A 27,561-nucleotide genomic window follows, 5' to 3' on the forward strand; every position below is an offset into this window, starting at 1 on the left:
ATAAATGGGGATAGGATAGGATGAAGGGAAATATACTTAGTTTTTCACAACAGGACTACTATGGAAATGTTTTGCATGACTACACGTCTATAACCTGTATCGAGATGCTTGCCTTTTCAATGAGGGTGGGTGGGGAGGGAGGAAAGGAGAAAATTTGTAACCCAAAGTTTTAAAAACACATGTTAAAAATAAAAAAAAATTAAAAAAAAAAAGAATCTGTAGACAGTTCTAAAGAAATTTACATAGGAACCCTTACCTACCTGGGTTTAGATCAACAGTGCATCATTTACTTTAATATTTCGAAATTGGAGATTTTTTTCCCCTTAGTTAAGTAGAGAAGAATTAATTAAACATCCTGAGTTTGACTAGGTTTAGAAGTCCTTCTTAAACTAGCCACTGGACAAAATATACAAATCGGCAGTGTAGCCAAGAGTCCTCTCAGTCACTTGCAGAACTCTAAAATTCTTCTGCCAAAACCTTTCCCTCTCACTTGCTATATGCCTTTATTATATGTTGTAATACAAATAATGGATTCCTGCTAAATGGGAAACACTGTCCTGGACTCCTCCTCACTGACCTTACTTAGACTATACTCACCAGTTGCCAGTGTTGGGTTACCACCACTGTTCATTTTCTCCTCAGGGCTAAGGAGCATGGCTAAAGAAAAATATGGCAACCAAGGTCACATTCTTGCTATCTCATCCCAACTGAGCCCATCCTGATTCTCAGTAGTCCTTTTATGCATCTCCTGTTGACAATGAAATTCTCCATAGAAACTCCTATAAATCCTTTCTGCTTTCTCAGGTTCTTGTCCCCACCTCCAGCACTCTCCCAGAATGATTTTTTTTTCTTTATTCAGATTGAGACTGTCTAAGAAGAATTACACACGTGTCCAATTTTTCACGTCAAAATGTATTGGTATTGCTCCTTTTACTCTGTCTTAAGAAGTTCCTCCCTCTTTTTCAGAGTTAACCTGTCTTCTTGATGCCATCTCCTTCCTCATCCACCAGGATTTTGTTCCCACGGTTGTCCCATCTTAATGTTATGTCTTTAGTCTCTTCTGCTTCACTGGCTTTGAACCCTCTGCCTTCATCCATGTTCAGGTCTCCTCTATGCTTAAAGTATAAATGAAAGACAGACAAAAACTCCTCCTGCCTCCTGAAGCTTCCTTTCAGTTTTTCTCCTTTTTCAGGCTAACTCCTCATTGCCTCATTACCTACTGACCCCCTCAAAGCCTGACTTTTCCTTCTATTGAACTTTCTCTCTCAAAAGAGTCTTAATGACTCCTTTGCTCGGTTGGCCTTCTCTTTAACCTCTCTATAGCATTTGACATTGCTGACCATCCTTTCATTACTAAATTGAATCCATTTCCTCTTTAATTTCAGTATTTAGAGAGATTTCTGGATTATTGTCGTACTTCTCTGCTCCTTCTCTGTCTCCTTCATTTACTTCTTTTTTGTCTTTTTCCCTTTCTTTGTGCTTTTCCTCAGTGATCTTGTGCATTCTCACAACTCTCACTTGTATTGGTATAGTTTCCCAGTCTATATCTTCAGCCCTGATTTATCTTTGATCTTTTACCTTTATTTATTATTGTCTTTATTATTTATCTGTACTCCTGCACTTCCAATTGTCTGCTAGACATTTCTGGTTGGTTATCCTGTTGCTACCCCAAACTAAAATCAAGCCTTTTGCCCACCAAAGAGCTTTATAGACTGGAACAATCACAACTCATGTGTGTTACTTAATGTCATTTCATTGTTGTTGAGCTCCCATCTCGTCCTGTATCCTGGAAAAAACAAATCCCTGTAACCCACAATAATACTCTCCAAGGTTTTTGAAGTCATTTTGCCTGACTAGATTTTCCATCTAAACATTTTTTGGCATTTTTATCAATGTTTGTTGGAGCAACCTACAAATGAATTTTAAAATCTACACCTCTGGGAGGTGGGTTTAAACCTTTCATCAGCAAACGGTCACCCATCCAATTGGGGACCCCTTGGAGCCAAAAGAGATTCGAGCTTCATAGTTTCTGAGCCCTCCTTCTGGGATCTGGAGACACAGGATGAAGTTGATACTGTTCCATTGATCCTGATAAGGACCAAAGAACCCTCCGAGAGCACTAGTGACCTCTCCGAAGCAGTGGGCAGGGTAGGGATCCTTTCTTGGGATTGTGCCTTCACCAAGAGGTGATGTTTAATGCTCAGGCTGCCATAGGGGAACTTGGTACTGGAATCAAGACTGAACTACACTGGTGGACTCTTGCACCTCCAATTTTAGGCCCCTCTAGGAAAGAAGACAATCCTCTGATTTACCCCTGCCTTCAAATAAAAATTTAGCAATTTGTTCATATAGTCTGCTTCTCATCCATGAGGCAGGAGTTGGGGAAGGGAGAATGTGTATAAATGAAATGAGACATTTTTGCCGTTACTACCTCCATTTTTGCCTTCTTTTCTCAGGTGGCCATAAAGTATATTTTCTTCTTTTCTCTCCAAAATTCATTATTTCCTTTCATCATTAATGAGGCATCTAGATGGTGCAATGAATAGAGTGTTGGACTTGGAGTCCAGAAGACCTGAGTTTAAATCCTGTCTCTGACACTTACTAGTTGCATGACCCTGTGCATGTCACTTAACCTCTGTTTGCCTCTCTTTTCTCATCTGTAAAATGAAGGTGGTAATAATAATATGTACCTCTCAGCGTTGTAGTGAGGATAAGATGGAGTAATATTTGTAAAGTACACAACCCTTAAAATATTTTATAAATTCCATCTTTCATTATGAACTTATTTTAACTGGTAATTTGTAGTCATGACTTCCCCCCACCTCCCAAAGAAGTTTGTTTTTTGTTTTGTTTTGTTTTTTGTTTGTTTTTTTTATTCTTTTAAACAGTAAACTCTACTTTTGAATTTCCTTAACTAGAACTTCCAGCGTGATGGAATAGAAAGTCAGTAAGCATTTGTTAAGTGATTCTTCGTGTGCTAGGCCCTGTGCCAAATCCTGGAGACACAAAGAAAGGCAAGAACCAGGAGTTCTGATTCTAATAGGGGAGGCAGCATGCAAACCACAATCTACGTATAGGACATGTACAGGATAAAGTGGAAGTAGTCTTAGAGTGAAGACACTGGTAGGAACGGGCCAAGGGTTGTGAAGGGATTTAAAAGCCAAACAGAGAATTTTATAATTGTTCCTGGAGATCCTAGGGACCCTCTGGTGTTCACTAGGGGTGGAGGGAAAGGATGACATAGTCAGACCTCTACTGTGAAAGCTAAATGGAGAATGGACTAGAATGGGGAGAAATGTAAGGTAGTAGGGGAACCAACCGGCAGGATATTGCAGTAGTCCAGGCCTGAGGCAATGAGGACCTGTACCAGTCTAGCAGCTGTTGGAGGAGAAAAAGGGGCATATATGAGAGATACGGATGTAGAGCACGACATTTCACTCAGAAGTAAAAGTCATATCTACACTTCTTTACAATAGAAGAAACATTCTCTTCATAGAGGATTTAAAAAACAAGTATATATGTTAGCTTTTTTCCCCTATAAATACGTACTTTCTCATGTGTTCCATTTTTTTTTTTCTTCTCTCCTTGGTCCTATAGGCCTTTTCTCAGTTATCAGAGGATGTACTTTGTGTTCATACAGATGCTATCTAGTGGTCCTGCATGGCTGGGCATCATTCTGTTAATAATTGTCAGCCTTCTTCCGGACATTCTCAAAAAGGTTCTATGTAGGCAGTTGTGGCCTACAGCAACAGAAAGAACTCAGGTAAAAATCACTTTTCTCTTCACTACTGCTTATTGTTGTAAGATAAGGGTTTAGTGTTTGGGAACTTATAAAAGAATAAGCTAAAAAGTTTATTGTGTTCAGTAAAAAGTATGATTAATCAAAAATATTAGTCAAAAATTGAACATGTTCTGTCCAAGGTTCTACGCAAAAATATATTTCAGAAGCAGTCATTATTTTAAGGTTAGCATTATTTGTCAGGGGGTGGTGATGGGATGTTATGTTGTTATAACATTGTTATGTTATGTTCAGTGAATTTAAGTAGAATTCATAACATGATAAATAGGAAGTAAAGGCCCTGGTAGATTGGGGTACTTATTTTCCACACTCTCAGTCTGTGGCAAAAAAAAAAAAAAGATATCTGGGCTCCAGAATAGATTTCTGGATCTTGCCTTTTCTCAGAGAAGTGTTTGTTCCCACCACCTAATTATTACTCTTAGCAGAGCCCTTTTACGTTTGCTGTGAGCATGGCCCCAGTCTCATAATCATTTGTAATCTCCAGAAGATTGGTTCCTTCTTCCTTAGACTCATGGAGAAGTGGGAGTCATTGTTGGGGACTGGAATAAAGTACCTCATAGCTCCTCAATATTGAAGATTCCCTTGCTTCTTACCCCCTTTCTGGGCTTTTTTCTCAAAGAATCATGATGGAGTAGAGGGAAACAAAGGAAAAAGAGGGTAGGAAGCCACAGATTAGATTGGAGCAACTCTAGCAACTTAAGTATGTGGCCAGAACATGAAGCTAATTTGAGTAGTGAATGGGGAGATATAATTAAAACAATAAAGAGGAAGAAAAAGACTATATATATATATATATATATATATATATATATATATATATATATATGGAAGAGAAGGCAGAATGAAGGATTGTAACCATGTTCTTTGAAAATTAGTGAACACTATTTAGAACTCTATTTCACCCAGTTTTTAAATCCAAATGGACACAAGCTTTGTTGGAGTTTTTGTTTTTGTTTTGTTTTGTTTTTTCATTCCAAATGGAATTTGCTCACTTGAGGTGGAAAATTAGCATCCCTATATAATGACCCATGTACGATCATTTCCCAGCAAATAGAATTGAATTCTTATTTGCAGTCTTTAGGAAAGTGTTTGTAGTACTTGAAATTAGCTTTATTTGAAACCCAGTGCTTTTAACTCCTAGTCAGGCTTTTCCCTTCTTTATGCTTCCTACCTCAGTTTAAACAAGTCATTCTCCAGTTACTAAAGGTAAAGAAAAGTCTACTCTAGTAGTTCAATATTATGAGCTGGTCCCTTGGCAGTTGTTTCTTTGAAAACAGACAGGGCAGGACAAGAATATCTTCAGGTATCTAAAGCCTCTTTCACTTGGATGGATAGCAAAATAATTATGGCTCCAGCCAAAGCCCATATTGCTCTTCCAGAAAGTAGGAAGGAAACAGCTAAAGAAGGTAGGTAGTTGGGAGCTTTGCTTTCAGTCTCCTAAGTAAGAACAAATCTTTAGTCTGTGGTGAAAGCAGGAATTTTGATGGGTCTCCCTGTGAAGGGGACTTGCCCTGCTGCCTTCTGGTGGATAAGATGAAGAAAATCAAATAAAGAAATACTAGATACTTCCAAAGCCCTGTCCTATGAATAGCAGAACTGTTAGGGATTTATTTGTTTGTTTTTAATCTCTTGAATAGTAGTAATTATAGATGAGACCTTTAATCCTTAAGGCTGGCTCTGTACTTACTTAGTCAGCAATGCAGTTCTGTATTCATGCTATTGGGGGTTCCTTTATTCTTCCATGAGGTGTACTATGAGTCATAGAAAAGGATAATTAGAGGTGATTTTTTTTTTTCCCTAGACAGTGGAAGGTGTCTCCTTAGTCTTATAGATTTTAAAGTAACACTGAATAGTATAAATGTTGCCATCCATTCTTCCTACTACTATAGGAGTTAAAAGTCCTCATTGTAGATTCATGGGGCATTTGGTCAGTTAGGATAGAGGGCTAAAAGGGAGTAAGAAGTAAAACAAAAAACCTAATAAGCATAATGCTGGGATGGCATTGTTGAGAGCCATGGTTAGAAAATGAACAAGTCATGTTTGGGGATCTTAACAATGCAAGTGTCTGTTTTCTTAATGGGGTCAGCATTTATATGCACTAGGAAGTTGTTAGCTTTTAACCAGACTTATTATCCCCTTGTGTTTCTCTCTCCCCTCTCCATTTCCTTCCATCTTCCAACCTGCTTTGCCTAAATAACTGCTACTTATTTAAACATAAATGATGTGCATGGGTACCTCCTGAACCTTCTGGGAATGGCAGACTAAACATCAGTGCCTTTCTGTTGAGCAGTCTACCATCTTTATGCTTTCTCAGACTTCCAGCAGTCTGAGTTTCTAACGGAACACAAGGTGACTCTTTTTCTGCCTTTTTGCATGCTTGGAGGACAGTAGATGTTTTACTATAATATCAAGGACATTTATTACACACTCATGTTTATGCTGGAGGTATCATATAGAGTGCTGGACTTGGAAGAGGAAAGACCAGGGTTCAAATCCTGCCTCTGACACTTACTAGCTATGTGACCTCAGGCAAGTCACATTACTCAACTGAGCCTTGGGACCCTCTGCTAAATTGTCCACTAAGTTGTAACCAGGATTGCAGTCTGCATTGGCAGAGGGAGTGCCTCTGCTGCAAAAATCAATCATCAATGTATCTTGTTTTTAACCATCAAAAAATCTTAACAAAGTTTCCCCAGAAAAGTGGTAAATATAAAAATTAACTGTTTACCTATATCAGTAATTATTAACTAAAATACTCAATACCCACTACCAACAGAAGACTTGGTTCAAACTCTTAATATGTAGAGAGCGACACTGTAAGGCAGGTAGAAGAGGCATCATTGTGCCCATTTTACAGATGAAGAAACTGAGGGTCAGAGAAATTAAGTGATTTTACCAGAAGGTCTCACAGCTATATAACCAGGACAACCCAGGGCTCCTCCTACTTCCAAGTCCAGTGTTCTTTTACACTACACTGGACCCTTAGTTACTTCCTGAGAGACCAGTATTACACAGTATCTTTATCTCGTGAAGTACTATGTAGAACAGATCTGATCTATATTAAATTTCCATAGTCACATTTCAAATTCTGATATTGACACATAATAGCAAGTGTATTTGCAGCTCATCTGTACCACAAAAAGGCACGCCCTTGAGCAGGATGATATTGGTGTTGGCATGATTTCCAGCTCTCAGCTACAATTCTAAAACAAGCTCATTAAAGATCATTAAACAGCTCTCTGATATATCATGTGCTATTACTGGGATAAACAAGGGAAGAACGCCGTTTTATACAAAAGTTTGAGGCTGCTTAAATTCATGGAATAAAATTTGGTGACTTTTAGCAGAAAAAAATTCTGGAAAAAGCTCTAGATTTTTTTAGATGGCAATAACAGCCTAAGCCACAGCATTATAGCCTTGTGTGTAGCACTTTCTGTGGCAAAAGCCTTTTTTTTTCCCCCAGAGCCAAGGTTTCAAGGGAGCTGCATCCTAACCCATTTTTTGTTACTTGTTCATACACTTAAATACATTTAGTCTGCTCCCAAAGTAAAGGCACTTTGAAAAAATGTGTTTCTTTAGTTCAAACAATCTCCAATATTTGGATTGGATATGTACCAAAATTTCACATTTAAGTTGGTTGTTTGAAATGCTGTTGAGTTTTCCCATAAGAACACTGTTATAAATGGTGGCTTGGGTTTCCAAGTGTGACTAGAAGAAATGGCATTAACATAAAATGTATCTGATACTGTATTGTAAGTACTCTAAAACCTGACAGTCATGTGTAACATAAGTGACTCAGAGTCCCATCTGGAAGGCCAGAAACACACCTGGAATCCTCCTAACTATGAAGGATAATATCAGTTAGAACTGAGACTCTCTAATCTCCAAGTCACTGGTGGGAGTTGTATATGGCCTGAGGAACTGGTGATGAGAAAAGAAAAGGTGAGAGAAGAATAGGTAGAGACAGGGAATCAGAGATGAAGAGGAGGGACCAGGTTTCAAGATGGGGCTAAGGGTAAGACACTGTAAACCACACACCCCCCCAAGGATACTTTTTTGGCTAAACTTCCCTCTCACCTCTTTTCTTAAGCATTAAGGATTGTCCTGCCTATTTCCCAGATAAAAATTAAGGAAGGAAATTTACTTTTCCTGTAGGGTCTTAGGGCGCATATAACAGGATTAAGCAAGATTCATTTGTATTTTAGAAGAAAGGTAGACTTTGGAGGTACTAAGCACTTTATCTCAGGAGATGGAGCTGAAGTTGGTACTCTGGGCTGGGGGGAGGTTGAGAACTGAGTCGGCAGGGAGGGGAGGAAGGAGAAAATCGAGGAGGGGGAGGAGATTTTGGTCTGTTATAGGTTTTAAACACTAATTTGTTATAACTGCCCCCCCCAGGACTGTCTTCTTCCTCCTCTACCTGTTGAGTTCTCAGATGAGGGAATAGAAACAGGAAAGGAGATGACATTCCTGTGAGCCTGTTCCCCCAAACTCTCCCTCTCCTCCCTTAGTTTCTTTTAATAGACTTCCCACTAGTACTTGGCGCCTAATAGTAGATGTACATGGAGGGATCGAGGAGTGAGAGAATGAATGAATGAACCATCTTCTCAGCCCTGCTTCTCCAAAGGACCCATCGTCTTTTCCTTAAAGCTCCCTTAGCTCAGCTCCAGGTCCTGTGATGAAAGGCCTAATACCATCCACGTCTGCTTTTTCGTTATATAAGAACAATCTTCTAGCAACACCTGGCTCAAGAAGGCATATGAAAGTTCTCATCTGGATCGGCTGTTTCTAGGGTGATTGTTAGTATATAACAAATGCATCTCTGTTGGCATCTGATATTATTGCCATTTTACTGAAAACAGTATATTGCACAAAGTTTTTTAAAAAGTGGGGAGGGACCTTTTTTCTCTTAATGAGTGTTGATTGAGAGGGAATGTACCTTGATGGTGAGCCTGCCTTGGAGTCAGGAAGACCTAGGTTCTAGTCTTCCACCTGACCCGGAATGACTTTAGGACCACTAGCAAGACATGTAATTCTCGGTACCCTGAGGAACTCTTTAAAACTTTTAAGTTACAGAGCAGTCACGTAAGTGGAGGGAGTTTCCATGCTAGCAACTCCCTAAATTGAAATCATAAGTCCAGACCAAAACAAACAAAAAACTCCTCAAAACCAGTTGACTGGCTATACAACTTAAGTACTGTTTAATTGACTAACATCATAAAAAAAAGTCACTTTCCTTTTAAGTAAAGTTAATTCTAGTCCAGTTTATTTTTTTTTATTCTAGAGTCATCAAAATATGTTGTAGTGAATCACAGAATTCCATCTTTGTTTATTTCCATATTTGAAAGCATGTAGGATGAAATTATTAGGAATGTCTTAGTAAGGCAGAGATGGTGCTAGGGGAATTGATTTAGCCTTCTGAAATTCAGCTCAAAATAAATATTCTAGAACTAGTCTAGATTAGAGACCTAAACTTAAAGAGGCTGTTTTACTTTTAAATAAGCTGGAACAGGTCATCACTGATCATTGTCTTTGATTTCCACAGCAGCTGAAGGCATTGAGGCTTTTAGACCATTGAGCATTCATCTCTAGGGGTGGTGAACAACTATTTACAATCACTTTTTAGCCATGTAAAAATGAACATCAGTAAACCAAAACCAAAACATTCACTGCACGTGCAAAACACATTTTCTGTGACGGAATTTAACCTATCCAGTGGTCTGCAAAACTTTGGAGGAATCAAGCATTTGTTTAACCTATATGTGGACTACATTTTGTTGTTTTCTTTTTCCACCTTTCTCTGTAAAAATTATCATAGGCACCAATCGCCTTTCCTTCCTCCACTTCATCTTTTTTTTTTAATATAAAAAATTATTTCTGCAAAGTGCACCAGTTGCATTTGCTTCGTTTTTCCTTTCCCTTATTTTATGTGGAGGCATTCCATCAATGCAAGTTTAAGCACACCACTTACAGTTGTCCATCACTCTTAGAAGGACTCTTTTTCACATTTGACTGGGAAATGACCAAGTCTGAGTAGAACATCTTAAGAAGGCCAGCCCCACCCATCTGGGACCATTTTGAACATCACACTGTTAAATCTTTTGGATTTCATTTCTCCTGCTAAGACTCTTCCTTTTTGTTTACTGGCTGTCATTTTAGTTTTGTCCAAGGGGCCATTGAAGCCCCTTGAGAAACCTTCGGCAACGCTCTTTGCAGAAGAGCAGGAACTTTGTAACTGCCTGGGGAAATGGCTCAGAGGGCCGTGTGGACCATGCAGCGGGCTTCCTTGCTCGAGTGCTCCTGGAAGCCCACTCTGTCTGTGTTCTTGGCAGGTCCTGTGGAATCTCCCACCACATTTCAAGCAAGATTGTGCCCATGAATTTGGCTTCTTACTGCACATGCATTGGGGACATTCAATGACTTCACTCAGGTTCTTTATCTCCAGAATACAGCACACGTATTGGGGAAAGTGGGCTCTCCTTTCCCTCCTCACATACCTAACCTTGGATACAGTTGTCTCCCAGTCCGTTCAGCAGCCCTGTCATGGATGATGAGGGAAGCCTGCTGTTCCTTAGTGTATTTCCTGCATGCCCTGGAAATTGGCAACTCACAGATAAAAAACCCATTTGCCTTCATTGATTTCTCTAAACCTGTGCTTTCCTTCCCCCCCCAGAGGTACTTAATTGCGTTGAATATTTAACAGCCAGTGGCAGCACACTTTCCTACTGCGTGTTTGACTGTATGATGATGAAAGCCCCATGAGCAAAACAGAGATAGTTTCCTTTTTACGTGATCCAAGAGGCACCGAAGAACATAGCCAGAGGTGGTGTCTCATGGTATAAAACAAGTGTCTTCAGCTTTCATCAGGTTTGTATTTAGTCTGGCAGCAAGATCAATAATGGGCCCATATGTGCAGGTGAAAGGGTTGAAGGGATGAGAGTCATAGAGACAGGGCCTCATGAGCCTAGAGCTGCCGAGCTGGGCTCTGGACTGAAGCTTTGGGAGTCTGTCTTGAGGTCAGGGAATCAAGACTCTCAGACCTCCAGATGACCCGTTCAGATTTCCCTCATGTGTGTGGCAACAGTCTCAGTGTTTTTCCTCCATCCTTGCAGAAGATAATGAAACATAAACCAACTGTACAGGCAGTGGCGACCTACGATGGGCCCCTCCTTGAAGGACCTCTTACGGCGTCCGAAGCATAATTAGCTCAATGATAGGTAACCGTATTGCATAGATGGTGCCAATTTGGAGTCACTTTATTGGTGTGCAGTGATAACTCTGAAGCTATCCATTTTTCCTCCAAAGTTTTTGCTGTGCTTTGCCTTTTTTTTTTTAGTCAAAATTAATGATTTGTAGGAGAACCTAATTTTTACACTTAAATATTTGATATTCCCAGGTAAGTTATTTGCCTGAGAGTGATAATCGCATAACAAAGTGTATCATGTGTTTATGTGTGTGCATATGTGCACATTTATGTATGTATATTATGACTAATGTTTATCAGTGTTCTCAATGTGCAACATTAGCTGGTCTGACTTGCTAATATTCAGTGTAGCCAAAATATCCAAATCCTTCTGAGCCTGTGAGGTGTGAGGATTTTAATTTAAAGGGTCAATCAGGAAAGATATCAGAAGTTAATGCTTTCTGGGACTTTAGTTTACATTGAACATTAGTCAGTCCCTCAGACTAATGTTGGACATTAGCTGTACTGAATAGAACATAGTCTGGTGCCTAAAAGTATGTGGAGATTGTGTTGAATATATGTGTTCATGAAGCATCTCTCTAATATAAAGACCTTGGGTTTGACAAGCACATTTATCATCTAATTCTGGAAAAAAATGTCCGTACTCTGTCAAACTTGAAACACACATTGTATTAAAAGTTTGCGATTGCTCGGTTTTTGTTTATTCTCTTCCTTCATAGTTAAACTTGTTGTTTATGACATAGCAGCCTTCTTAGGCTAGTAGTGAGAAGTCACACAACCACATTGGTCTGTGGCATGTACAAAAATATTAAGAGTAAGCTCTGAAGATGATCTCGATGTGCTTAGTCAATGTGGCTGTTTATCCTTGAATCTGTGTGTGTTGGGAAAGGATGCGCTGATGCTGGGTGAGTCCTCGTCTTCCTGTCTTTGTGGGTCGGCACGTTGAGGGTCAATAACCACACTTCACTCATGCTTTTGGGCTTCACTCAGCTCCCCCTGCTCCTTGCCATTCCTTGGGTGAGCAGCATTAGTATAACTGAGGAGGGAGAGGCGGGGATAGAGAGAAGCTGCTTTCTAGGATACTAATAACCAGGTACTAATGGGCACAGTGTCAATTTACAGTATTCTAAACCAGAGGGGAAACCAGCAGACCTAATCATGTAAAACCAGTGACTTGGGTGTTGACTTCCAAATGAAGCAACTCTTAGAGAAAGCATGTTATCCAGCTCAATTTTGAAATAACACAGAATCGTTTTAGGATCCTTACCCACTATGTTAGGCACTTAATGTATTTTCTTATCTCTTGACAGAATTCTCCAAGGCAATGTCAGGACCACATTTCAGAATTCACCCCTCTCGCCTCTCTACCAAGTCCAAGCTATCGAAGCAATGAGCTCACCAGTTCCCCCCTGGCCACCAGGTCTCATTCTCATTCTAAAAAAGTGATGCTGACATACTGGAACAGTCATGATTATTCAGTCCTCCCGCTTGGGTTTAATTTTTCCAATAATTATTGCAAGTCCAGTACAAGACATTGCTACCATGGGTCAGGTTTGGAAACGCCCGTATGACAGATCACCAATTCAAGCCTTTAAAGAACTGCATTTTTGAATGTGTGTGCATGTGTGTGAGTGTGTGCGTGTGCGTATGTGTATGTATGTGTGTATTCTGTTTCCAGAAAAGGGAACAAATACATAATAAAACTTAAACTAAGAAGTACTTGGCTCTGACTGTCTGGAGTAATGATTAGGCAGACAGAATTGAGAGCCTGAAGCCTATGTCCTTCCAGGCCTGATGAGGCCTCTTCAAAAAAAATTTTTTTGAACTGCTAAAGCAATGAACATCTTACACAGTCTGGTGTATGAGGCAGTCTATGAGGCTGGTAGCACTTAGAAGTCCCCTTGTTCTGTGTTAAAAAGTTTTGGGTTTTTCTTTTTTCTTTGTTTCTTCTCTTTTTTTTGCACATACGTTGCTTGCTTCTATTGTCTTCAGTTACTTCCTATTACTTGAAGTGGATAGTTTCAATGAAGGACCTACATTTTGATATCAACAGTTCAGTTTTGAGCCAGAAGCTATGACCTCAGATATCTCCAGTGACAGTCACTTCATGCATTTCCCAGCTGTTTCTGATACTTCTTTTTGTCATCCTTCCCTGGCTCTCCCAACCACTTTTCCTCCCATGCTTTGTCCATACAACAAACTGACATTGCCTCTGTAATCATATCTCTTGTCAGGAAACATTCTTCTAATGCTTGTATTTTCCTAAGTGGCCAAATTAAGCATCTGTGTAGTCGTGTATATCGGTTTTCCTAGTAGAAAAAAGAGACGCCATTTTTATGTTCAGCCCACCAAGGGGAAGCTGGTTGTTGTGTGTAGTAGTGGCATTTTGCATGTCAAACTCAAAATCACTTGTGCTGAATGTGTTAATTTATCACGATATGTCCTAGAAAATTTAGAGCAAATTCAGTTCATTTTTGTTCCCTCCCCATCACCTCGCTGCCTCCATGGATAGAAGTGTTTTATGTGTGTGACTGTGTGAGCGAATGTACTTGGTACCAATTAGGAAATGTGGATATCTTAGCTTTTCCTCTGAGAGCTCTGAGATAGTATTTTGTCAGACTTTAAAGGATAGAGCTTTTTGGTTCCCTGTTGATGGAAAATTTTATTCCAGGGCCTTTAAGAAAAGGGGAGCTGAGTTTAGGACAATTGCTAGGGGACTTTGGCACAAATGATTGACTATAAGGTCATTATATAGCACCCTATGTTGTAATGAAAAGGGAAGTCAGGAATCTAGTTTTCTGAGACATAACCACCAGGTGGCAATTGTCTTTCAAAATAGACTTAAAACTTATTTCAGATTGAAAGGATATAGTTACAAGATAGCCTTTCAATTTTTTAAAAGCAATACAGCCAGCTTGTACTTCTTCCAAGGCTCTCTAGTGTTTACCAAACTTTGCGCTAATTTTATAACTAGGTGTGTCCTTTGTCTTGGGATTCTGTCCAGTGTTCTGTTTGGGAAGGTATAAATGACTGAAGGATTGCTTTAAAAGTCCCCATTATTTTTAACGTACCCAGTGTTTGTTTATATGAACACTCTCCATGACATATTTGAATGACCATTTAATTAGCATATTTCAATTTGAGTGTCAAACTTAAACAGTGAATACTTAGTCCTTTTTAGAAAAGCCTCGTCCAAGGACCACATATAAATAACTTTGCCCGCTCCCAGAACGCCTAGTGTGATGATCAGAAAATGGCGTGTGTGGGAATCAATACTGAGAGCTTGTTCTTAGACGTTTGATGTTAGCCTTATGGGTGTTAAAGGTTAGTCATTTGAAAGTATAGAGTTTCACCTATAAAATATTTATTTGAATTATAGAGAATTTTTTTTTCCTAAACGGATCACTAATGACAAGAACCAGTGAATTATTTTAAAGTCGTTGGAATGTTTTAATGAATTATGAGCACTTATCATACCAAAGATTAGACTGAATAAAGTTTGGCTGTCAACACAAAGTCATTTTACTGCCCTAGAGACTAAAAAGCATAGCATTTTTAGCTTGAAGATTTAATGTTAGTATTTCAACAAGAACCCTTTCAGTTTCAAGATAAACCATTCTGTCATGGACTCTAACAGTATTATAAACTTAGTCATTGCCTCCTTGGATGTCACACTCAGAATCATACCATTCATAAACACTGGTGTATGTATTTTTTAAAGATTTTTTTAAAACCTAATATGGGTATAAATGTAATACCTGTAGTGGTAACAAATTTCCTGTGCATTTAGTTAACAAATTATTTGTAATGTATTTTTTTAGAAATCTTAAAATTGCCTTTGCACTGAAATATTTTTCATAGCTGTTTATATATCTCTTTTATGCATTCATTTGTTAACACACCATTTCTAATTTTTTGAGTATGTTTTGAAAAGTTTTTTAATTTTATGGGTTTTGGCCACTTTCCATTTAAATTTTGCTGATAGTTGTGACTGAATGTTTAAAAATCTGATGAATGTGAAAATTTCAGATTTGATTTCTTGCTTTCTCTTTCTCCTAAACTATTGCTGCTTCTGATGGTAGTAATTAATGTAAGGCACATCTCCAAATGGTAGTTTGCGAAGTTTTTTTCACCTTAATCCTATGTAACTTCATCCTACCTTGGTTTTTTTCTCCTCATTTCCATCCTTTAGCCTTAAATAAGAAAATTCTTGCTTGGTGACTGAATATGCTGGATTCCTGCTCTGCCTACTAACCAAAAGTTTACTACATCCCTTGGACAATTTAACTCTTTCATTGAAAATCACTAAGACTTTACAGAGTCTAAAATATGTTTTAGAAAATAACCTGAAGAATTATTAAATGGTCACATGCCTAGGTATTTTAAATAGATTATGGGGGTGGAAAGAGATGCAGATGTTTGGCCAGGGACAATGAAATGGAGAAAAGGAGGACCGCATTAAGTTGCATTTTTACATCTGATTCAATAGCAGATTCTTTACATTACTTAGTTCTTATCATATTTGCCTTATAATGTTGTAGATTATATGAGAACCTGCTTCAGGCCCTTGGATTTAAAAATCCTATTTACTGCATTAGATGTATACAATGCAGAGATAATGAGAAATCTATAGTTTCACCGATGTGTGGAACTCCTGGAGTGGTGGGGAGTCCAGACACCAAAGCAAATGACAACCAGTCTGTGACTCTGAAATTAAATCCTAAGGAGTTACTTGAGGCACGTAGCAGTTAAGTGATTTTTCCAGGGGTGCTGAGCAAGTTTCTCGTCAGAAGCAAGATTTGAACCCTGGTCTTTCTGGCCTAAAGCCCTGGATTCTATCCAATATGCCACAATACCTCTGTGTGTCAGATATTAATAAGTGATAAAGTTATGATTTACCATGTTTGAATGCAAACTTTACTGCTCCCACTCTTTCCTTAGAAGTTTTTCTTTTTAATATACCAATACATGAGTGATTTTGTCTATATTTTCATCCCTCTATTACTTCCAACTCTGTGGTAATTCATGATGTCGCACACATACATATACACACACATATACATAACCACACTCCTTTCTTGAGCCCTCATCATCCTTCCCTTTTTCCTAAGGTGGTTCCAGACTTCTTTCTACTCCCCCTGATAGAAGTCTTTGTCCACCTCTGGGAAGGTGGAATTCCCTGTGCATTCAGCTGATAGGCTCTCGGCATAGGCATACCTTTCTCCAGCAGGCAGACGGGTTAGGCACCACATCACCACAACAGAATTTCTTTACTCATAAGTGTAAAGGCTTCCCTGGACAGAGATCTTTCTCCCTCAGGGAAACTCCACATAAAATACCTGAATTTCTGCTTACTATCCTTCAGTTAAGTGAGCTCTCTGGGGGCCAAAAAGAGGGGATATGGCTTCCAAAGAAGGTACTCCCTGTTGTACTTAAGTGCCCTCTGGGGGAGGCTGGGCTGCCCGCTGTTTGGTAGGGGAATAACCCTATTCCAGAATTCATCTGGAATAAGCAAGTTCTCTCTGTGTCCATTCCAATTTCAAGAAATAACACAAAAATTCCCTATGTATTCAATTCAGTAGAGTGAACAAGGCAGACCAAATAAGAATGAAGTGTGAGAGTTATATCTCACATTGGACATTGACATTCATTACAGCTAATGTATACAAATGGTATGTACAATTTATCTGGGATAAATTTGGGGGGATGAAGCATGTTGGAGAGGGGAGGAGAATGACAGATTGTGTATCACTTCCTAGCTTGCCTTGATTAAATTGTTGCAGCTTTAACAAAAATGTTTCATACATGCTGTTAGAACCATTTTAAATAGACATCAACCAAATGTTCTGTGAAAGCTGGAGAAAGTATTTCAAGCTTTGTCTTTTCTTAACCACTGAATATTTATGTATTTCTGCACTGGTTAGTAAGAAATGATTACCATTCTTTTTATCTTATAATATCATTAAGATTATTTATTTGACACATAATATAAAGGTTTGGATCTTATTTTCTTGCATTACTCATTTTTCTGGTGTCACCCATTTGTCTGGATCCCATTGGTATGCAACTTTCAAACAGGGTGAAAAATGTCAGTGAGCCACTGCAATCCTTTTTTTTTTTTCTATTTTTTTTTTTTTGAAAGCCAGGGTTTAGGGGAATAGGGACAAGAATCATTCTGATAATGTATCTATAAACAAAGCTTTAATGGAAACTTGTTGGAAGTATTATAAAAGTGTGATTCTACTTTTGCAGAAAAAAAATCTAAAGATCAGTTTATATAGCTTTATTTTTTACTTTATCAAAATATACAGAATTTTAATATACTGTAATTGTCTCTGACTGAAATTATTATGTGTGTATATGCATTGCCATTGAAAATATCCATTCATTATGTAATATAAAGGCAAATCTTCCAAAAATGCCATTGGAGGAAAAAATAGTTACCACTGTATTTAACATAAATGGTATCTGTAGTTGTCATCATCATGAAATATTGGAATTTCTTTTTTAATTGTTAAATTCAATAGGTGCATTTAACAGACAATAAATCAGCCTTTAAACAGTAATGTTTAATTGATAACAATTCATTAACCTCTGAAAAGTCAAACTGTGGACTCAAGTAATTCCTACATTTCTGTAAAGTTTATTTTGTTTGCTGCTGTTTTTAACTTTCATTTTGGAAGGTATCAAAATATGACCTGTTAAAATTCAGTTTTGGACTTTTCTGTAGATTATATAAGCAGGAAATCAGATTCTGCTCGCAATAAAGAAAAAAATGGCTGGTTTAGTTTCTTCACAAACAAATAAAATCTCACAAGGGATGACTTTGCCAATTTCTGTTAAGTTATAACCAACAGTGAGTCTATAGAATTAAAATTTCCATTAATGGCTTTGTATTCCTAATTTGAAGAAGAGGGCTGCTTTACTTTGGTAAGTGTTTTTTTATTTGTAATTATTTCCATTGATTATTATAAAAGAGTTTTAGTGACAAAAAAAACAAACAAACAGAAAAATGATCCATTCCTTACCCTGTCAAGCTAAAGGAACCTTTCTGAGCTCTTTCTCTATTCACAAGCAAAAACTAGTTCAGAATTAGACTTGATAGACTATTAGTTGCATAGGAGTGCTACCCCTTTCCTAGCTTTAATATCAGCCTTATTAAAATGAAAGACCTTTGTTCTCTACTAAGGTATAAGACTAGACACCCAAAATCATATGCATAAACTATCAAGGTGGAATTTTCTGCCCTTCTTTCTTGATTGTTTGGAAACTCCATCTCTAGTTACTGTTTTCAGATTTCGAAATTTGGATTTGGAGTTAAAAGACCTGGATTCTGATCCCAGCTCTACTTCTTAGTTCTTCCATGACTGATCTGGGCAAGTCACTTCATAAAGTTGTTGGAATTGTCATCAACCCACAAAGAAGTGGGAGTGGCGGGGTTGGGGGGAATCTCCTCTCCATACTTGCAATTAGTATTGCCATTAGTACTTGCAATTGCAAGTAATTGCAAAACCTACCAGGTGATGAGATCCACAAAAGTAGAGACCTGACTTGTTCATCTTTGTACTTACTAGCTTCTAAAGTGCTCTAAACATAGTAGATATTTAATAATTATTTGTTGAACATAATCCTTCCCCTTATCACTATACTGAGATAACACATACATTCACCAGAAATGCACTGATGTACCTCATGAGTACAAATACCCGTGCAGCCTAAAAAAAAGTAAAAAGCAGAAGCAGTTTGAATCCATTACCTTAATGTTCCTTGATGCTGATGCAAAAATCTGAATTAGATAGCCATGGTTCCTACCCTATGGCCAAACAATAAAAGCAAATAGACAAATTAGGAGGGAGGCACGGGATGCAAAGAATATGCAAGAAGGTGGAATATAGGTGTATATGTGCTGCTTACACCCATCATTTTTTTACTTTGAATTATTTTGTGTACTCCCAGTAATCCATATGGGGTGAAGGGCAGAGTAAGAAAAACAAAAGAATTAGAAACACGGTCATTTTGGAAGGAAGGTCTAGAAGGGAAACATCAAAGATACCTTTGGCCCCCCTCTAGTTATTGTTTCACAAGACTGGACAGTTGATCCCACACATTTAAGTCTTTTAAAGGATAAGAAAGGCGAACGCATTTTCCACAAACTGCTTCTGCTGCCTTTGCTTTTGCCCCTCTGTGCCTTCTTATCCTGAGAGATTCTTTACCATTTTTGCCCGTAAATTCTCCACAAAGGCTGTATCTCATTTGGCTGGATGTTTCTCTCTACCATTCTTTTTTGTATTTTAGGGCTATCGAGGTACTCCTTGGGCTGACCATCAGAACTTTCCTGTTTTCTCTATATGAGACAATACCTCCTTTCTAATCGTATATTTTCTTCAGTATAGTATCTCTTTTGCCACTTTGCCTGTAGAATTCATTAATCACATGCTGCAGCCTCTGATGCCCAGTGGGTATGAGCACAGCATGATTTTTTTTAAATTAATTCTAAATCAAGAACAGAATTTAATAAGCATTTATTGAAGCACTGTATTACGTGCTAGTGTTTTTCCCAGTAGTATAAGCAGGTAGAGGGGAAAGGACCAGATTTAAAGTTAAAAAACCTCAATTTTAATCCTGGCTCTGGCCCTTTACTATTTCTATGAATGACCTTGGACAAGTCACTTGGCCTCTAATCTTCTCCTTCCTTATCTCTAAAATCAAAGGTATTGGACTCGTCAAGGGAAACTAGGTCTTGCTATCTCACTGTTATCTCATGATTTCAGTTTCCTATTAACCCTTTTTATATCATTATCCTTACCAATCCAAAGATTGTCCTTGGCAAAGAAAACAATCAAAATAAGGTTGAGCAGTTCTGCCTTTTCTCCCTCATGTGTTATCTTCCCAGCTACTCAGACCAGCCTTCCTATCCCTATTTTAATCCTCTTCTTTTGCCCAATATAGTTATTTTTGAAGGTGGAGAGGAACACATTTTTTTTCTCCCTGTGGCTATTGCCTTACCTCTGGTATTGGTGATAACTTGTCCAAATGCGTGCGTCCTACCCCCATAGAACAATGCCTACAATTTCATCCCTTTTCTGTACTTGGAATTAGGAGACCTGGTGCAGTGACAGGAATGCCGGATTTGGAATTAGGGGACCTAGCTCCACTTAGCAAATCACTTGTTCTTTTGGAGCCTATAACTAACCAATCTGAAAGCTGCCTTCCGGTTCTTAATCCATGGTCCTATGATCCCAGCTCTAAAATTCTGGATAAAATTGCTAGAGTAGATGGGGAAAGTGATGTGGAGACAGGAGGATTCAAGCATAACCATTAAGAACACATGGGGGCGGCTAGGTGGTGCAGCGGATAAAGCACTGGACTTTGAGTCAGACACTTGACACTAGCTGTGTGACCTTGGGCAAGTCACTCAACGCCAATTGCCTCACTCCCCCCCCCAAAAAAACACATAGAATTGGGACTGATAAATGAGGAGGAAGTTGGTCCAGGAATGGGGGGTAGGGGAGAAGTATCCTAAATTAAGGTAAAGAAGAGGGAATGAGAGAACTTTGAAGAGACTCATTTGAGTTAAAGAGAAAATGTTTGGATAGGAAGATTAGGAAAGCATTTAACATTTCTGAAACAACTCTACTATGTCAACTCATAATTAACAGGCACATTTTATGAGGCTTTGTAGACAAAGGATGTTAATTGCCCCGGAAAAATCCTCTGTCCCCAGCATGGCATCAGACAAGCTTCTAGTTCACTTTCTCACAAAGTAAATGCAGAGGGTGGGCCTGAAAGTACAAGGGATGGGCTTTTGGTTTTGTTTTGTTTTTTATTATGGGACACCTTCCAAATCTGTATACCTACTGTAGGTGAAAAGAATGTGTGGTCTTACAAATGAAGGCAGCTGTGGCTGTGGATGATTGCATATTCAGCTAGGGACACAGGTTTATTTAAACCAAATGATGGCACATTGGATTTGTAGTGCTGTAGGTACAAAAAAAAATGGTGCTTTGCACATGTATTTAGGTGCATAAACAATAATCTGATTCATTTGGGAAATCTCCCACCATCTGAAATTTATAAATTTTGAGGTAAGTTTCACTTTTTGGGGGGAAAAATGAGAACTTTACAAATAGTTTCTTAATAAAATGAGTGCAGAAAAGGAACTTGGAGGAGCCTTCTTCCTGAGATCAGGAAAAACAAGACACTAGGGCATGATGAGTTTCCCCGTTTTTTTTTTTTTTAAGATTCGCATTAGGGGCAGCTAGGTGGCACAGTGAATAGAGCTCTGGCCTTGGAATCAGGAGGACCTAAGTTCAAATCCAGCCTCAGACACTTAATACTTACTAACTGTATGACCCTGGTCAAGTCACTTAACCCCAATTACCTCATCAAAAAGTAAAAAAAAAGAAGACATTCGTATTCATGCATTTTCATGAAATATTCTGTGACATTATAATAGGTGGGTAAAGTCTTCATAAACAGAACTATGGCCTGGATAGGAACAAGAGGGAAGATTGTGCTGGACTAGGAGGCAGGAGGGACTAAATTCCTGCTTTGACACATATTTTGCTAGCCTTATGACTGGGGGCAAATCACTTAATTTTTCTGCTTATCAGTTTCCTCATCTTTAAAATGAAGGTAGTACCAGGTATTGGGCCTGTTTCATGCATCGATTGTAAAAATGAGATACAAGATGGAGAATGAGATGTTTTGGACATAGACAATGCGGGGATTTGTTTTACTTGACTGTGTATTTGATATGAGGGTTTTTTTTTAATTGGGGAGAAAGAACTAGAGTTCCCCTTGCCCCCTCCCAATGAGATTAGACCAGAAAGATGATCAGAATAAAAATTCTTTAAATGGGAAAAAGATAAACTTCTTTCAAAAGGATCAAATCAGATGCACTACCTTTAGATGCGTTGTGATTACATAATTAGTAGTTAAAGCCCTATGCAAATGTCAGCTCTATTATACAAACAATCAAAAAAACATCCAGGGGTTTCAGTTGTTTGCTTAGCATCTTAGGAATGAGACTAGGCAAAATCAAGGAATACATTTATCAGAACCAAAGCATACATCAGGAATAGACAGTAAATGTCATAATTTTATGTCTAATGCTTTATTGTAAATAACATTTTTTAAAAACTCCATTCTTGTAGCTTTGATTAGTTGAATAATTAGCAGGTGCTTTGAGAAGCCATTCCTAATTATGTAGCGTAAACATTGATAGTTTCTTACATTACTAGCCAATTTGCAGTTGATTCCATTCAAGAAATAGACAGTGTTACAAACATTTACCAGGAAATATCATGCTTACAAAATCAGAATTTGTACAATACAATTATCTAAAGATCCTACTCTACCCATTCTGCACTAAATTCAGATTGTAGTAGGAATAGGATGATAGTCCTGGAAATACATATATAAATTCACAGTCCACAGGTTTAGAAGGAAAGGACCTTAGAGGCCATCTAATCCAATCATTTTATTGATGAGGAAACTGAGGCACAGGTTATGACTTACCAAAGGTCACACAGATAGTAAATGGTATCTGTCCCCCTTTTCTAATGTATCTCAGATCATTTTGGAAAATGATTTAATGGAATTTTGAAAGGTCTCTTACACTGGCCAATGTCTCAAATGTCACAGATGGGAAAGATTTGGATAATCTAGATGTCTATTGTCTAAGATTTAGTTCCAAATTATAAAGATTTATACCATTATTTGATTTGGTCTGACATTTAAAAAAAAAAGTAATGCAGTTAATTATTAAAACAACTGCAACAGGTTATAATAAGAGCTTAAATGTAATCCTTAAATGTAATTTTCAGATGGACAAACCAAGGCTGGGATACTAGACCATCTGGCTAGTTTCTGCAGATAGCAAGCAGGTGGATCCAGTACTCAAACCAGTCTTCTGAATCCAAAGCCATGCTACTTTCATGTATAACATGCTCTATACTGTAACAAATTGCCCTCCAAAAAACATTAACAAGTAAGTGTGAAATGTGATCCAGATAAAGGCATCAGGAAAGCTAGGTCCTATTAGTTTTTATCCTGATCTGCCTGTTAAAGAAGCTAGCAGTTGTAAATGGTCACTTTTACTCCATGAAAATATTTTTCTCAAGTTTTATTGATGGGAAAAAGAGACTTGAACATCTAAAGGCAATCTTTATTTTATATACAAGAGCTCAAAGCAACATGGCATAGATAGGAATCGTACAGGACAACCAGGAAATTCTATTTCTGGCTTTGCCAACAACCAGCCTTTCAGTATTGGGGATGTCATCATTTAACCTTAGACACCCTCTCTTCCTGCTCCTTTATTTTATAGATTATGAGATTCAGACTCCAAAGAGGTTAATCGGGGGTGGGGAACCTGTGGGCTTGAGGCCACACATGGCCCTCTAGGTCTTCAAGTGCAACCCTTTGACTGAATTCAAACTTCAGAGAACAAGTCCAATATAACTAAGAAGAAAACCTAAGAGAAGGGTCTTAAACAGTAATAGGGAGGCTTGGGTGAAATAAAAGAACACCATGTCAGAATTATACTATGGGATGTTGCTGAGATTGGTCCTAGAATTTCCTTCTCTAGGAATCTTCTAATACATTTCTTACTTGCTCAGGATAAAAAGCCAAAGACTTTGTGCTTATTATTTCATGTTGCTTTCAAGATGTCTGTTTTTAAAAACCTCAGCATTTATGTTCGGCTGTACTCACCCCACTGTTCAAGCCAAACGTCCCTTCCTCCTGGTGTTTTCTGGAAACTTCTTTGCTGAGCTTGTTGCAAGACATGGCCTTGTTGGGCTCCATAATATCTTTCTGCTTGTGACATCAGTGGGAAACCATCAGTGGTATGAAATCAGTCAGAGACACCTGAGTTAAAGCAGGCCCTCTTCGTGAAGTAAAACTTATGACCCTCACTTGCCCTGATGCGAAGGAGATGGGACCCAGGAAGACTGACAGAGGGTCGGTGAGGTTGGGTGTGCCAAATCTAAGGGCAGCTTCTGAAAGACCATGCTCATTAGCAGCCATGTCTGCCTCCTACCATCATACCCGAGGTTCCAGCTACCTAACTGTATCTTGTAGTGTGAATGAAATCTAATAAAAGCTTATTAATAAATGCATCATTGGCCTGACTGATTCTTTTATGAAACTGTTTGGGTCCTCCAACTGTTACAATAGACTGGGACATGAACAAGAGTCATCACAATTTTTTTTTCTGGTGATTGAGATTACAATCATAAGATTATAGATGTTGAGCTAGAAGGCACCCCAGAGGCCATCTAATCCAATCCCCTAATGTTACAGATGAGGAATTAGTGCTAGGGATAACTCCAGGAGGTTAAGTGACTTTCCCAAGGCTACACAGGTAGTGTCAGAGGAGGGATTTGAACTCAGGTCCGCTGACTAAAGACTCAATGTTCTTTCCATTATTCCAGGCTTTAAAGAGAAGGCAAAACTTCCAATTTTACACCAGAAAAAAACCCCAGCATCTGACATGTGACATTTTTTCAAACACCCCCAAGGAACAATTAATTGCATACTTTTCACCCAAAGGAGAGTTGAAAGTGTTAGAATTAAGATGATCCTTACAAGGCATCTAAGGGGCAGCCAGGTGGTGCACCAGGCCTGGAGTCTGAATTCAAATTTGGCCTCAGACATTTACTAGCTGTGTGACCCTGGGCAAATCATTTAATACTGATTGCCTAAAAAAAAAAAGGTCATTCAAGTCCAAACTCTCCCAGTGCAGGAATGTCATCTACAAACATTTGGGACAAGCAGACATCCAGCATCTACTTGAACACTGCTAGTAACATGGAGCAGGTTATCTTATGCATCTTACACCATATACTGCTAGAAGCTCCAAATGGACATACAATCTAAATATGTGGTCATTTTTAACAATAGATAACAGGAGTAAGTACCTGTCACTACTATGGCTGGGGTGGGGGGGCGGGGTTATTTTTCACCAAACAAAGAATAGAAATTATAAAAGATAACACAAATTGTTTGAATGCCATAGAATTAAAAAGCTTGTGCGCAAACAAAATATTAACTACAATTTTTAAAAAAAGGACCAAGGACATATATTTGGCATTCTCTATCTTGAGACAATAAGTCAGAACAGAAGCAGCAAGTCTGGTGCCCACAAAATCTATATTAATGTGTCAGGGAAGAAAAGAGAAGATGAAGTCAAAAAGAAGTAGCCTAGCTGACTAAAGAGAAATCTCTTTGGAAGCCTTTGTACCTAAGGACTACCCCCAAGCTCCTAGAGAAAAGGGAAGTTGCCAGGAAGAAAAGTTCTTTTTATTGAGTTTCCTTCTCACTTTGGGCCAACAGCAACAAGGGATCTCAGGTTGAATAGCTCACCTGGAACCCCATTAACAAGAGCTCAGCTGCCACCAACCAGTTTGGGGGCAGACTGGATGCTATGATGGGCTTTTTAATGACCAGCAAGGCAAAAAAATAGAAGGGTCACAGAATTTAGAGTTGGAAGGTACATCAATGACCATCTAATCCAACCAAATACCAAAAGAAATTCACACTCTAATATTCCCAAATTCTCTCTCAGCCTCTGCTTGAAGACCTCCAATAAAGCATTATAACCTTAGAGTTAAATAAGTTTATTCTAAATTCTATTGTCTTCATTTACATTATTGCAACCATTACATTGTTTTCCTGGTTGCTACTATTTTTAAAAGATGGATTATCATAGAATTCCTGAGTATGCAAATGAAGAGACCCTAGAAGTCATTGAGTCCATCATTTTACATGTGAGAAAACTGAGGCATGTAGGGGTTTAGTGGCTTCCCAGAATCACTCAGCTAGTGAGAGAGAGGATATGAACCCATGTTCTCTTGACTCTATTGCCTATGTCATTCTGCTTTCTGGAGTTAGGGATGGGAGGGAAGATTTCATTGGAGACTATGCTCTTGATTTCATCCCCTCATGCCTCCTCTGGGAATTTGTCCTATATATCATCTTCTCTCTACCTGATTTTCAAGCTTATCTACTAGATTCTTCCCTGCTTCCTACCAATATATCCAGGTCTCCTCTATCCTAAAAAAAACAAAAACAAAAAACCTTCATTTGACCTTGCCATTTACTCAAGTTACCATTCCATAGCCAAATCTCAGGGGGAAAAAAACATTCAACTGATTCTATCTCTGCTTCACACTCATTTTTCAACCCCTTGCTATCTGGCATATGATTATTAATAATAAAGTAATAATAGCTAACATTTATAACATCTAATTCCACAACGGGAGTGAAACTTCTCTGAGAAAATACCAACAGTTCTTATTCATCTTAACCATACTACAACTTTTTATGTTATTGGCCACACTGGATACCATTCCTTCCCTTAGCTTTTTTTTTTAAAAAAAATTTTTAATGAACTCAATGCAACACAAACACATCAATATACAAAGAGCAAGAAAAAGAGAGACACAGGAATCTGATTTATATATAACTTGCTAGCTTTTAATTAAGTATAACAATTATATATTAATATGTAATTTATATAAAATATGTATAAATAATTATATGGTATGCATATGTCATTTAACAATATACTGCCACGTGTGGTGGCACACGCACCTGTAATCCTTACTCCCAGAGAGGTTGAAGTTTATGGATCTCTCGAGCTCTGGAGTTCTGAACTTCAGTGGGCTGAGCCAATTAGATGTACTCGTTAAGTGTAGCACCCCTGTGGTGAACCTTCTCATGGGAGGGGATTTCACCAGCAATTGTATAGCACTTTAAAGTTTGTAAAGCACTTTATATATATTAACTAATTTGGACCTCACAGCTCTATGAGGAAGGTGCTGTTATTTTCACATTTTACAGATGAGAAAACTGACACAGAAAGTCACTAGTCCAGAGTCACACAGCTAATAAGTGTATGAAGCAAAATTTGAATTTAAATCTTCCTGATTCCAAGTTCTATGCTCTACATGCTGCCATTTTGTCACCTTGCTGCCTCAAAGTCCTAAAAGATGAACAAACCAGCCCAGGTAAAAAATGGGACAGGTAAAATCTCTTATCCCACCTCCACCAATCACTTTGTGGGATAAGGTACATAAATATGTGTATATGTCTATACACATATATTCATATGTGTGTGTGTGGCACACACACACACACCGGAACCAAGGTGGTGACTTTGTGACTGTAAAGTAGAGGGTGAACATGAGAAATATTAGGCAGTAGAATTAACAAGGCTATGGATATAGACATAAAATATGTACTATTATATGTGCATATATTTAAACTATTGTGTGTGTGTATATGCACATACATATAGAGTGTCTCAAGAGTCTTAGTGATGTCTTAAGTTATTACAGCTTGAAATTTCTATAAGACTTTTGGCACGCTCTGTATATGTGTATGTATGTAGAGAGATTTATATACATATACTATAACCCCAGTATTTCCTCTCTAGTCTCACATCATGAACTGCCTTCTGGATGTCTCTGCCTGGTTGTCACATTGTCATTAGAAAGTCACCATGTTATTGTCTTTCTTGCATTTTCTTCTTTTTTGGGGGGGGCGGGGCTGG

General features: G+C 38.3%; 1 protein-coding gene across 8 annotated transcripts in view; it reads left to right on the plus strand.

Moving 5' to 3' along the window:
* LOC114046188 (probable phospholipid-transporting ATPase IH) overlaps positions 1-17,821 on the plus strand; it is a 222,872-nt gene extending 205,051 nt beyond the window's left edge. For 2 of the 8 annotated variants that reach the window (XM_027866420.1, XM_027866423.1), the window contains 3 exons: positions 3,598-3,763; positions 6,060-6,148; positions 10,470-10,492. In XM_027866420.1, coding sequence (XP_027722221.1) covers positions 3,598-3,763; positions 6,060-6,137 — 244 coding nt within the window. In that variant the 3' untranslated portion in view covers positions 6,138-6,148; positions 10,470-10,492. The other 6 variants (XM_027866417.1, XM_027866418.1, XR_003569471.1 and 3 more) reach the window with 5 other exon arrangements.
* The last annotated feature ends 9,740 nt before the right edge of the window (positions 17,822-27,561 follow it).

Source organism: Vombatus ursinus, unplaced genomic scaffold, assembly GCF_900497805.2.
Source record: "Vombatus ursinus unplaced genomic scaffold, bare-nosed wombat genome assembly UNPS02014781.1, whole genome shotgun sequence".
Taxonomy (NCBI): domain Eukaryota; kingdom Metazoa; phylum Chordata; class Mammalia; order Diprotodontia; family Vombatidae; genus Vombatus; species Vombatus ursinus.